Source organism: Antedon mediterranea, chromosome 11, assembly GCF_964355755.1.
Source record: "Antedon mediterranea chromosome 11, ecAntMedi1.1, whole genome shotgun sequence".
Taxonomy (NCBI): Eukaryota; Metazoa; Echinodermata; class Crinoidea; order Comatulida; family Antedonidae; genus Antedon; species Antedon mediterranea.
In genome coordinates, this window is record NC_092680.1 from 20,882,551 (window position 1) to 20,896,100 (window position 13,550).

The window sequence follows — 13,550 nt, forward strand, 5'->3', positions numbered from 1 at the left end:
TTTTGAATTGATGGTAGGTCTGAGGCAAAGAATATTCATCATTACAAAACTTGTTTTTAAGAAACGTAATGTATTATTATTGATTGTCTTAACCACTCGGCTACAGCAGCTAATATCCATGTAGTAAACTATAAGGCTCTGTTTACACTATTAAACTAGTTTGACAAAAATGTGTGATGTGCCCAAATATGGTAGTGATATGCCCAAATATGGTAGTGATATGCTCAAATACGGTAGTGATATGTCGTCATCATGTCCATATATGGCCACATCACATCGTTTGTCACATAAAGTTTGATAGTGAGACAAGGCTGAAAGCAACGACGCACATGATTAGGTTCAGATAATTCAAAATAAAGCAAGGTAAACAAGCTATAATAATTCATAGATATTATTCAATTCTGTGACGTACATAGTGTTTGTTACCACCGAACAAGAAAACAAATGGTTGTCTTATCAGAGAGAAAGTCATAAAGCTTGATTAAGACCGGTTCTGATTCAATACTTATTTATGTTTCATTTTATCGACACAGTAAAAGTTGTTCCTGGAACTTTGGAAAAACGAATGGGTTGCGAAACAATAAAAAAAACATAGTTCAATATCCCCATTCCTCATCAAAGTTTGGAGTTTCATTTTACTGTTCACAATCAGAACAACCAATTAAAAGAATTTTTCACCGGCTTATTTGTAAAATGTAACGTTGTACGTAATAACGTAGGCCTATCATACTCATGTCATGATAAATGTAAGTATAGTGTAACGTTAATCTCAGTTACATGTAATCAAGGTTAAATTGCATTTCTGTAATTGTATACTTTTCTGTTTAATTTTGTCATCATCGTGTAAAAACGTGGATAGCTTTTTGACTTGATCTGATTAATACACTCAACAATTATTAATTTTATATAGTGAAAACATTAGGAAGATACAACATACGCGAAGTTTATATCCGCAAAATTTACGTCCTCGAATATAACGGATAAACTGTGAACTGTTATTATGAAACCTATGTTAATCCAGCGAACAATACGCACCTTTCCCAGGAACAAAGACTCTTCCAACCCACAACTTAATTTGCATCTCTATGAATGACGCATCAAGCCAGGACTATACTGTTCAAACCCGTCGATAAAAATAATTCAGTTAGTCTATAGAAATGGCGAAGGCAGGTACTTCCGGAAAATTATATTTTTTAATTCTGTTACATATATTTCTATTACAGATATCGTTACCAATTTGTGATTGTGACAACAGTAAGTTTTTAATTATTTGTACTGTTTTACCACTGTTATAGACAAATGTATTCTGATTGTATAGATTGTTACGGTGTTTCATTATGGTGACTGTACTCTTCTGAAGGTTATGGAAAAATGACAATGTTTTTAGTTATCTTGGGAGATCCCCGTGTTGGTTTTCATTTTCGTAATATCTAAATTTCATAAAATTCTCTCGATTGAAAAATAAACTCTAGATATTTAATAGTAATGTTTATAGTATAAATGTTAATCCTCAGAGTATAAATTATTTTATTCTGAAGTATAAATGTTATATTATCATTATTGTATACCATTATGTATTCTAAGAGTCTGTTTTATTCTTATTTTTTTCAATTATAGCTTGTGTATATCCTGGCGTACAATCAAATGGTAACGCTCTACCATTCCAAGGGTCGTTCCAAATCGGAGAAATAATTACATATATATGTTATGCAAATTACGAACTTGTAGGTCAAGTGAATTTAACATGTCTGGGTTCAGACACCTGGGATGCAGACTTCCCGAAATGTGTCAAGATATGTCCAGAAATTACATTTCCAAACACGCAGATTATAGACAGTAACGTTACGTTAGATTACGCCAATGTTATCGGAGATGTCCTTGTGTGGGGATGTGAAGATGGTTACTTGTTAGATCCAGGGCAAGATGACACACAGACGGTTACCAGATGCAAATCATTAGGATGGGTTACAGAGACTGACGTCATCACGTGTTCTAGTAAGTAGGCCTACTGTATTCCCACACTTAAACTATGATCAATGTATATTTTCCAAACCATTAATAATTAAGCCTACTCTTCCGTGGTTCAACTCTAAAACAACTAGGCCTAGGCCTAGTACACTGCAGTCTTTAAGTCGTAAAATATACATAGAGAAGAACATTCAGTAGGTTCTGATACTGGTATGTATCATTATTATGATATAGCCTACATGGGCGTATATTACTCTTATTACTCATACGCTCAGCTGTTTTTTTTTTATTATAATAAATGGTAATTGCAGCCTATTATGCTGCTGTACTCAATATTATTACACTGTAGTAGTAGTAGTGTACTACTTGGTAGACAAATTTGAAGCAATGTATTGAACGTTGTACAAAAAAAACAATGTAATAAGCATGATAATCGATAAAACATCTGAAAGTAGAATGAACTTTTCATTTTAGTCTTTTCTACGTTTACGGATCTCTTGTTTTCTTGCGGGTATTCTTTTCATTTTATTCTTAAGCCTATCTTTAAGTAGGCATATTAACTCAAATTCTGATAGGCTTATTGTTTATTCGAAATAATATTTGTCCAAGATCTTCTGAGAATTTTAAATGTGTATTACACAGTAGAATTGCTATTGGCTACGAGTTCTGTAGCAGAAAGTATTCAAATGGGTTATTATAAAAATAAGGATTTCAAGGTTTTTACTGTTGTTAAAGATAAGCCCCTTCCATTTCTATCAATATGTATGCATTCCACCAATGGATGTTGAGTAAGAGTCTACTTAGGGACCTACAAAAACTTATCATGAATATTACTACAGCAATACATTAATATTTTGGAAAAGGAGGGGATTTAGGAGTGTCGGACTATGGAGATTAAGGTGTGTGGTGTCCGTTAAATATAATGCTACTTGCATGTCGACTCGAGAGTGCCATACGTTTGAGACAATATTATTATTGCATGTCGAGTGGGCCACAAACTATTGACATGACATGTTGAGTGTAGATTGAGTATAAGTGTCCTATTTTAAACTCTTAATAGTGAGTGTATAGAGCCAGGCATACAACAATGCAATGCAAGTATACCAAGACCTGTTAACTGGAGATTGAGGCATGAAATACACAACAATATTTGTTGTTGACAAAAGGCAAAAATAGTCTTTTGTGTTAAAACTAAGGCTTTTGGTTTGTGTAGAATTCTGTTGTTATGCTTCATTGACCCATACCTTTCTTACAAAATAAGGTTCATAAAATCAAAGGGTATTTTTGAATACCACCCATTACACCTTCCTTTTATAACAGTCATTCAGTGAATTAATAAATACAATACAACAATGTATTCTAAAATTAATACAATACCATTATATATAGTTGCATTTTAGTTTTATTCGGATTGTTTGCATGGTTCATAATCCAAATTTATTTTATTGGAATAAAATAAAAGATAAACTGGTTTATGTTGAGGATGGTAAAGATGCAAGTCTTGGCTTACGATGCTACTTTAAAGTCAAGATCCATACATTTTAGGACGTGTATAATTTATACATAAAACTTTATTAATTTGTATAATATTTCTATTGGCCTAATCTATAAAAAGCTATACACTATCTAATTTCCTTACAGAAATATCTTGTCCGGATCCAGGAATTCCTATTGGGTTAGAGAGAGAGGGGAACTCGTTCTTATTTGAGGATGTTGTTACCTTCTCTTGCTCCAATGCAGATGATGTCATCAGCAGTGGGTCAACATCAAGAGTATGTCAATCGAATGGTACATGGTCCGGGTCAAACCCAACTTGTACAGGTATGTGTATATATTTTATTATTATTTAGATAAAGCGTAATAAAAAATAGTTATATTATATATAGGCCTAGATGTCATAAAAATAAACCATAATAATGTGTAGCCACGTAATAGGAGTTTTGGGTCAGGGAGTTAAACCATAATAATGTGTAGCTACGTAATAGGAGTTTTGGATCAGGGAGTTAAACCATAATAATGTGTAGCTACGTAATAGGAGTTTTGGGTCAGGGAGTTAAACCATAATAATGTGTAGCTACGTAATAGGAGTTTTGGGTCAGGGAGTTAAACGATAATAATATTCCCGGTAACTAATCTATGACACCCAAACTCCTGGTCCTAAGGTAAAAGTGGTAAAAGTCTTTTCTGATCTTAATAGAATGTAGACATTATTATACTCTCATCCAGTAAATGGACGTTACCTTTTACCTAGGCTTCATACTAAACATATTTGTTTCATTAAATGATAGATGTCAGTTGTATGGATCCTGGTAATAATAATTATACTACAAGAACTGGTGATGATACATTTAAATATGAAGCCGTTGTGACGTATGAATGTGTGGAAGGTGCTATAAAGGTGTCTGGATCAGAGTCTATCAACTGCCAATTGGACAGTACATGGTCTGGAGAACCTCTTGTATGCCAATGTAAGTGATATTAAAAATGATTTTTATTAGCTTCATAATAATTTTATTTTTATCTTCAATTTTATCGAATAAGCTATACATATTATTGCAGTAGATTTGAATTCTATTGAAGAATTAGCTATTTTTTTAACACCTTTAGTCATAAAATATTGTTAATGAAGGTCTTTTAATTGCCTTTAGATCCAGAAACTACGCAACTACCTACAGACCTCGTGCCAAAAACAAGTAAGTTGAGCCTAAGTACATTTTCTCCCTCAATCTTATAGCACCTCATCTCAACTCATTACTATCTGTTCGGCACTCAGACTTACATAGGATGACTTTCCTTGAATTCTCTCTTTGTAACAACTCACAACTTTTGTCAAATTCACACACATTTTATTCTTTTATAATTAATCTAATTAATGAATTTATTATTGTATTTTGTACATCTTGTTATTTAATCACTTCAGTACCTTTTGGAACTACAATCTTATATTTGATTATTTTATTTAACTGTAGGCCTAATACAACCAACTGCTTTCTATATTATCCATACTCTTTTTGTTAACATCTTTCTTGTTAAATATTGCTTAATAATAGGAATTCTATATTCATTCTGTGGATGAATTATGTTTGATATGTAACTGTATGTGAATTTTTTGTAGGTTCAATCGATGATATATCTACTACAGCTTTATTTTCAAATATTATAATGTCAACAACAGAAAAAGAGTCTGAAGTCTCTGCACTACCAAGTAAGTTCATTCATTTTTAGATTTCTATATTTACATTATTTTGAGTGGTGTTATGGTAAGCTCCCTTTCCTCTATCCAACTAACTTTACTTTTCGATGTTGGAATATTTTTTTTTTAAATTGATAATAATTATTACATTGTTTTTTAAACGAATCCGTTTTAAATTGCATTTCCTTAACGTTTGCATAAATCTACTTATCAGTCTGCAACAAAAACCCCTCGGCACACAGTTTTCCCAAATGGTTTTCTCTCAAAATTCGATAGATATTGCTATAAAGCTAATGGTACCTAACAAATAGAACCTAAATATAAATAAAACTATACCTATTCCCTAAATAATAACTCTCAACATCACATCAACCATACAATAGTCGATGGGTCATAATAACGTAATAAAGCAAAAGCTTCACTCATTGTTTCTTTTTACAAACATTTTTAAAATGTTTATTTTACAGAAAGTGTACTCTATGCGGCCGCACTCGGTGGTTCTTTAGTGTTCGTGATTTTGATTGGCTCAGCAATTTGCATATTTACAAGGTGAAGTATATCCTATACTCGAATGTTGTAATACATTGTAATACGGAACTATGACTTTCAACTTTTAACAATTCAATCCAAAGTATTACTGATTTAAGTATCCTTTTACCTTGAATTCCTTCCATTTTTTTCTATATATAGGCCTATACTGTATGTTTTTAGATAGTTACCTTTTTGTAAATGTGTGTGTACTAATGTACATTACTAGTTAGTTGTATTTGTATTATATTGTTAACGTTTCTCTACTGAACCACCTAGGAAATCAATGCTTTTTTTGTATAAAGACAGAATAAATAAACTATACGTACGATGTAGTTGAATTATGTGGTTTTCTCAATCTAAAAACAATAAAATTAATTGCGTATTTACCAAGACGGAAGGGTAATTCTATCGTTTCACACACAAGAACAATAACAATAGCTTTTAAAATTATAGGTATAAATCTATTTTAAAATTTGACTATGTTTTAAGAAGTAAAATATTAATGATAGGCCAACTATTTACTATTATCAATATTATATTTTTAGTAAACCGAAAAGGTCCAAGCCAAACACACATCAAAAAACTGATTGGGTACTTACGCCTGGCGTAGACGAAGAGGAAACAGAGGCTATCTATGACCTACCTGATCAGAAACCTCCGTATATCGAACCTCTCAAACCCGGTCAGAAACCGGGCCGGAAACCACCGTACATTGAGCCTCTCAAAACAGGACCTCAGGGCCAAGTTCTAACTAAAAACGACAGTGTGCGAAGTGAAGGGTCGTATTTAACTCCAGAGGAGTTTGTTTCAATTGAGTATCAAAACGTGCCAGAGGTTTTGACGAGATTCTGAAAAAAACCCTTAAGTTGGGTTCCCGTTAGTACGCAACACAAGTCGTACGCGCAACACAAGACGTACACGCAACGCAAGTCATTTTATCAATCGTAAGTTCGGATGATCCGTTGATATGATTGGTCAAATTACTTGCTGTTGGTTTGCATTACGTAATGTTAAAATTACGTAAGGTTAACTTTACTGTGAGCACTGATGCCTGAATATTATGCTTAGGCCTGTTTTTTTATATCGTGAAATGGTTGGAATACGCAGGTTTCAACTTTGGACGACCGACGATCGTCAAAATTAGGTCAAGTCAGTCAATGTGTCGTCGTCTGGATCTAGAAAACCATCAAACGGTGCCAAGCTGCGGAGCGAGAAAGCGCGTCCCAACTTTTACGCATGCGCACAATGCATTGAATCGAAAGCTCCGATTATTATCGACGACGTATAGTAATCGTTGGAAGAATATCTTTATATACAAAGTATACTTAAGAATTTCTAAATGCTTTCAATCAATAAACTCTTACCTACTTGTTCCCAGTTGTTGTTTGCTTTCTATCGAGATCTTGAATAGGTCTATTTGCCAAATTGTCGCATTATTTTGTTAAGTGGGACTATTATATAACTACTGTACTGTAGAGAGCTGCGGGCAAGCTTTTGATATTTACGTTACGTCATGTGTTCTTATTGTTATGTATACAATGTGCTTAGTTTGAAACGTAATAAAAACGTTTGTTTTAGCATTTGACAAAAAAAATCAGAAATTATATAATGGTAGATATGATTGACATACCACCAGAATTAGAAGATAGATTTTATAATTTGTATAAATATTTCATTTTAAATATTATATTAAATATGTATAACCTACTAAATGCAATTAGGCATATCTATAGACAGATGTTTATTCATAATGATAATATGTATTAATTATAATAATATGCAAATTTAACAAATGGTGCTGTGCGCTGAGAATTTACCTAGCGCCCTCTGTATGTTTAAATGCTAACTACTGTTACTTCAGTAGATGTATTAGGATACATTTCAATTTAAAATAATTTTAAATGAAAACTGCTGTTCATGCATTATATTATTTTACAAACATTATCTGTTTTATTATTTTTTGTTTTTGTTTATAAAGGGTTTTATCTGAATCAACAGACCAGCTGATACACAGGGAATCTCTTATATTGACAAATATATAAATGAATTTATACAACCATGGAGAAAATATACAGAAGCAGATGCTTCAGTCTAATCGCTTGTTTAAAATATTTAATTGTTTATATATTTCCTCCATGATAAAACTATACTTGCATAAAATATAAGACATTGCATTAGAAAAATGTAGACAAACACATTTTTAAATATTGATACATTCTTACATGGTTCGAATCAGGGAAGGGTAAAATGAATCATTTTATTTCTAATCATTATAATGTTATTCAAAATGTGTATATTCAGACTTTTAGTATAACATACCATACTGTATACGTGTTTGTAGCCCTACTGTTAACATTATAACAGTAATTTATGTTATTTATATGTTATATTTTTGCATTATATTAATAAACAAAACGGATGTAACGAACGTGATATTTGAAATTATCTTGTTTAGTCAATTTTGCACAAAATATAAAGTAAGCCAAAAACTATTTGACGATAAAATGCGTTTATGATACTTTTGCAACGGTTTTGATGTGATTTGGAGAAGCCTACACACAGACGGATGGAGAAGAAGAGCATAGTTTAGATAATGTTAAGAAGAATCCTACGTCTGCGTTTGCAAAATGTTCAACATTTAATAATTTAAACTATTTAATATATTGTCTTTAATATGATGAGTTAAATGATTCTTTTAGAACCCCCAGAATGCACCAATTAATTGACGTCACTATTCTTTTCCAATGACCATCAACAAGAGCATAGGTTCACAAAGCACAATCAGAGTGCAAGTGTATTAATTGTGTATGAAAATAACATCTTACTCGCCATAAGTACACGAGGTAATGTTAGATAGCCATAAATTGTAATATAAATAACACATTAATGTATTTTTGTTTGTTTTTATGTTGCTATTTTAATAAGAGAAGAGGTGACTCGTTATATGGTAATTTCGTGGATTTGCACAGTAAAGCAAGTACAGTATAACAAAATTTATACTCGCGAACAGAAAACAATTTGTTGGAACAATCTACTGTATATTTCTCTATTTGTTTTAAGAAAAATAGTCCTAGGTTTCAACATAGACCTATAAATAGTCCTAGCAGGGAGTTGTACAACTCCCTGGTCCTAGGTTTCAATATAGACCTATAAATAGGTCCATGGTTTCAACAAGATGGCACACAAACATGACGAGACGTGTTAATAAGAATATAAATAATTACGTACAGATGAGAATTTTGTGAGAAAAAATATAACGGATGGGACTCGAACCCACCATTCCAGAGAACAATACAATATACGTTGTTCAAACAGGGTGAGCATGATAAACAATAGCTGTTGTTGTATGAACACAATACAACGTGATAACGTATTGAATAAGCCTAATCAAAGCGTCAAATTGTTAACAACGGTTTAATTAATTTTGCCTCAATTTTAATAATTAACTGAGTACTCTGCTGCTGTAACAAGTGCGGTATGTAGTGTGAATCAACCATACTTCTGTAAAATGAAAACAAACCCTGCTGCTGCCACGCCTGATGCGCATGCGTGCGTCAGACGCGTCTGTGAATTTACAGAGCAGTTAACATGGACACAACAAAGAGCGTATCCATAATATTATAAGCTACTTATCTCAATAAAAGGATTATCTGTTTTAGAATACCAACGAGTAAGTAATATTTTTGTTAAATACGAAAATACCGACATTGTTAATGGATTTTGTAACCGAGGTTTAGTAATGCCTTACAGGAGCAAGTATTAGCATATAGGGCCTACATTTGATACGGGTAGTTCATTAAGATATTTTGATATATCGGGGTACTGTAAAATATAGGCCCAATGTAACTTATTAAACGTATGTATAGGCCTACTACCATCCAAAATAAAACAAAAGTTTGAAGATGAACAAAAGAATGTATTGCCTCAGTTTCAATGGAAATTGTTTACAATATAAACTGTTAGTGGCCAATTACTGGAGTAAAACATTTTTAACTCGACAGTCAAAATTAGAATGTTACATGTTTTCTCGTTGCCTTATAAATAAATATATATTAATAAAATGAATTAAATGAACGCTGAAAAATACGGGTTGGCAAAATTAATTTTATTTTGTCTTTTTTATGTTACTACGTTAGATATTAATTCGATTAAATCGTTCATGCGTCACTTGTAACTAAATTGTTTACTAAAGGCCCTTATTTGTTTTATTAGAACACTGAAGACGGAATCAAATCATTGAAGCTAGTTTGCTATCTCACATTTCTAGAAGAGAATACACAATGTCATGTTGGTTATAGCAACAAGATGTTTGTTGTTCATGGATGTCTATCTATTATTCTTGAAACATGGTGAGTGGTTTATACATGTTTTCGTACTTTTCAAAATGCATTCACACATACATTAATTAATGTTCTATAATATCAATTAAAGATTTTCAATGATTAGCTAGGCAGGAACACTTTACCATGATGACTATTCACTATGACACTTGATGAAACTATTAAAGTTATACGTTTATACACATGCAACCAAGAATCATTCAAACAAAATATATAAATCTAAAAATGCGATGATATTTTAAGAGAGCATATTTTTTTACAGTGACGCCGGAGATGACAGATGTGTTGAATTTAAACGCAACGTCAATTTCACAGACAACACCGACATCAACTAACTTTACCACACACAACATGAGGGCTATGGCGTCATCATTGATACTGGAAGAGCAAAACATCACAGACAACACGAGCGTAGTTTTAGATGTTAATGTTAGGTCGACTTTACCATCAGAGGTATCTTCAGTTCAACCAACTTCATCAAATATTGAGAACAGCAGGCCTCCTACCGGTAGGCCTACTTCTGTGATAGCAATGACTACGTTTAGTCGAAACAGCAATGGTCATATTTTAGAAAACCACACTGACTATGCGTCAAACGATACAAGTGAAAACTCTACAGATAGCACGATGACGTCATCATCAAGTAAAAACGGCAGCAAATTTATACTTACAGAACTTTACTATAACCTGACACACGATGAGACAATTACTTATTCTGACACTCCTGTCAGTAGGCCTACCACTAGGCCTAACATCACGTCTTCTTCACAATATCCGTCAGAATCAGACAAAACAACTACTGACTTTATTTCCACTATTAAATTAACAGAAGAAGAAGCACGTTCTACTATCACTGGTCAGAATAAAAACAATTCTTACGATGAGAGAAAAACTGTACAGTTTAAAGAAATAACAACGACTTTGATTGATGTCACCGTGACGAAGACGACTGGCAGCTTAAATATTATTGCAACAATAGGTAACGGAATTTCAGCAAGAATAATCAATGTTATTTAGAGTCATTTTTAAATAATTCCCTAAAAATAGAAAGGTTGTTGTTTTGATATAGGCCTAAAGTCGCAAATAATAGAATCTCGACAATGAAAGCAATCTATATTTTCATTTCATTTTTCGATTCAAGAATATTTTATTAAATTTTAATAATTTCAAATAAAACTACTGGGTAACTATACTTTACACTTCACATTATATGTAGAATATTTAAAATTTAAAAAAATATTTTGGTTGCATTTTCAGAACAGAAAGTGGAATCTGAAGATGGCTACCACATTAGTAATTATACATTTATACATTATATTGATTTACTATACTTCAAAATGTAGATTACATGAAACAGGTTTTGTTTATGCTATGGAACAAAATGCGGCCAACACTACCACAACTCGAGCGAAAGCTTTGCACTGCACAAACAGTATATTATAGGCAAACTACGGATATCAATTAGTTTATAAAAATATAGTTTATTTATCATATTGCTTTTATTTGTAACAGATGATGTTTATGTTCTGTTGGCTATATCACTGGTTATTATAACAATCTGGTTATTGTTGGCTTTCTTTTTGTACATTATTGTATGCAAGTAAGTAATAACAACAATTGCACAATTATATTTAAATAAAGGTACGATTATATCAATATTAGGACACCGTTCACTTAAGATATTAGGGAGTTTTCGCAACCTTACGAATACGATAACGAAAACGCATACGTCACACATTTGTGAAACTTTTGAGCTGATCTCCATTTCATATTCGTAAAGCGTATTCGTGTTGACGAATATCACCAGTCATATTCGTGACTACAAAACGAGTATAGTTTTTGATCTATTTTGCATTTGAACCAGGAATGATTCATGATTATAATATAATTATACTTTTATTGATAGTAATTTACTAAAGTAATTTACTAAAATGCCAGGTCAATTTTGATAAATAGCAGTTTTTAAAGTCCTCACTAGCTTTGATGTTACGCTAGGCCTAGGCAGCCAAGCACCAAGCAACACGTCATATTTTGGACGGCACCCTTAATATTTCCAAAAACGAATACGTGTGCGTGACGTATCCGTTTTCGTTATCGTATTCGTAAGATTGCGAAAACTGCCTATAAACGTACTCATGTTACATTTATTTCTGTTTTTAGTCGAGTTTCATCAAGCTGTTCAACTCATAGTAGTAAATCAAGAGGTGTATACTCAAATACAGCACATGTTTCTGTAGTGGTCGCCACAGAAGAAGGCATTTTTGATGATGACGGAATTGAGATTCTTCGCACGGCGTTGTAAACTGTTTCAAGCGCGGCACGCATCCATTGTATTTTTCTTACAAACCTGCGATGGAGAAAGAAAGAAAAAAAAAATTGAAGAAAAAAAAAAAACAAATTGTGAACACACGTGTACATTTTTGTTTAAATCTAAATAAACGGTTTGTTGTGACTCTGCCTTCTTTAAGATCTAACGGGAGAAAGAAAGAAATTAAGAGAAGAAAAAAAAAAAACACACAAACACATAATTTAAAATAGATAGTTTTTTTTCACATAGCCAATCAATGTATTCTGATTTATGTAATATTATATACTCTATATGCAATGTTAAATCATGCTTGTGTTCCAGATTGAAGATTTTTTTTTTATGTTTTAATTTTTACAAAAAATCTGTAGAGATTCGTACTCGAAGCTATCGCTGAAAGTGGGCCTACATGAGGCAGGAAAGTTAAAAAAAACACCGAAACATTTCAGAAAAGTTTAAAATTATTGCTTGAAAATATGAACATAGAAAATTATTATTTAGTCACAAACTCGTTTTCTGCTTTCTGTTTCAAACCTAAATATCTCTCTTTCAAAAAAAAAGAAAACGTTATTTTTTTTTCCATTAAAAAAAAAATTTTTAGAGATTTGAATCCAAGGCTAGCGCTGAGATTAGGTCTACTGAAAACAGAGCATTATCCGTCACGCCATAAATTACTTGACTGAACAGCTGGAAATAGTCTATACGTGCTTCATTATTTCATCGTTACGTCATAAATAGACATATTAACCCAGTTAAAAGCAAGACAACCAGTTAGCTCAGTCGACTGAGCATTGTGTTATTAACACGAATGTCGTGGGTTCGATTCCCACGCTGGTCGGTGGAATAGAGTTAAAGCTATGTGAGCTACTGTGTTTGGGGTTCACAGAATAATCATTAGGCGCAGGAGCCCCGGATAGCGTTACGAAGTCGTTAACTCTGTCAGCCCATGGTCAACCCAACTAATGTGTTTTTCCCAAGGACAACTTATCAATAACTAAACTTTGTCACCACCCATAAGTGTGCTGTTCATTTCCTATTGACCAATGAACACCAATGTAACTGGACCTGAGTTTCTTGCTATTCGACCTTGGGTGCAAATTATACAATTAATTGATGTTAAGGCCACTGACTACTCTTTTCTGTATAGAAACACTGAATTGACTGAATAATAAGAAAACCCTACAATAAGTTCTACTACTACTTGATATGGTGT

General features: G+C 32.5%; 2 protein-coding genes and 1 long non-coding RNA gene across 3 annotated transcripts; all 3 read left to right on the forward strand.

The window, feature by feature from the left end:
- Positions 1–1,157: 1,157 nt before the first annotated feature.
- LOC140062920 (membrane cofactor protein-like) lies at positions 1,158–8,546 on the forward strand. Its single transcript, XM_072109318.1, has 8 exons — positions 1,158–1,254; positions 1,618–1,995; positions 3,610–3,789; positions 4,257–4,436; positions 4,617–4,661; positions 5,084–5,173; positions 5,629–5,710; positions 6,238–8,546. Exons 1-8 carry the CDS (start codon positions 1,158–1,160, stop codon positions 6,542–6,544), a joined length of 1,359 nt encoding a protein of 452 aa, XP_071965419.1. The 3' UTR covers positions 6,545–8,546.
- Positions 8,547–9,296: 750 nt separating this feature from the next.
- LOC140062247 (uncharacterized) lies at positions 9,297–10,436 on the forward strand. Its single transcript, XR_011847465.1, has 3 exons — positions 9,297–9,362; positions 9,905–10,041; positions 10,295–10,436. It is a non-coding gene; the product is annotated as an uncharacterized lncRNA (long non-coding RNA).
- A 156-nt stretch (positions 10,437–10,592) lies between these two features.
- LOC140063182 (uncharacterized) lies at positions 10,593–12,356 on the forward strand. The gene is made up of 4 exons (XM_072109657.1): positions 10,593–11,011; positions 11,290–11,325; positions 11,545–11,632; positions 12,193–12,356. The coding sequence occupies exons 1-4, from the start codon at positions 10,660–10,662 to the stop codon at positions 12,332–12,334; spliced, it is 618 nt and encodes a 205-aa protein (XP_071965758.1). The 5' UTR covers positions 10,593–10,659; the 3' UTR covers positions 12,335–12,356.
- The last annotated feature ends 1,194 nt before the right edge of the window (positions 12,357–13,550 follow it).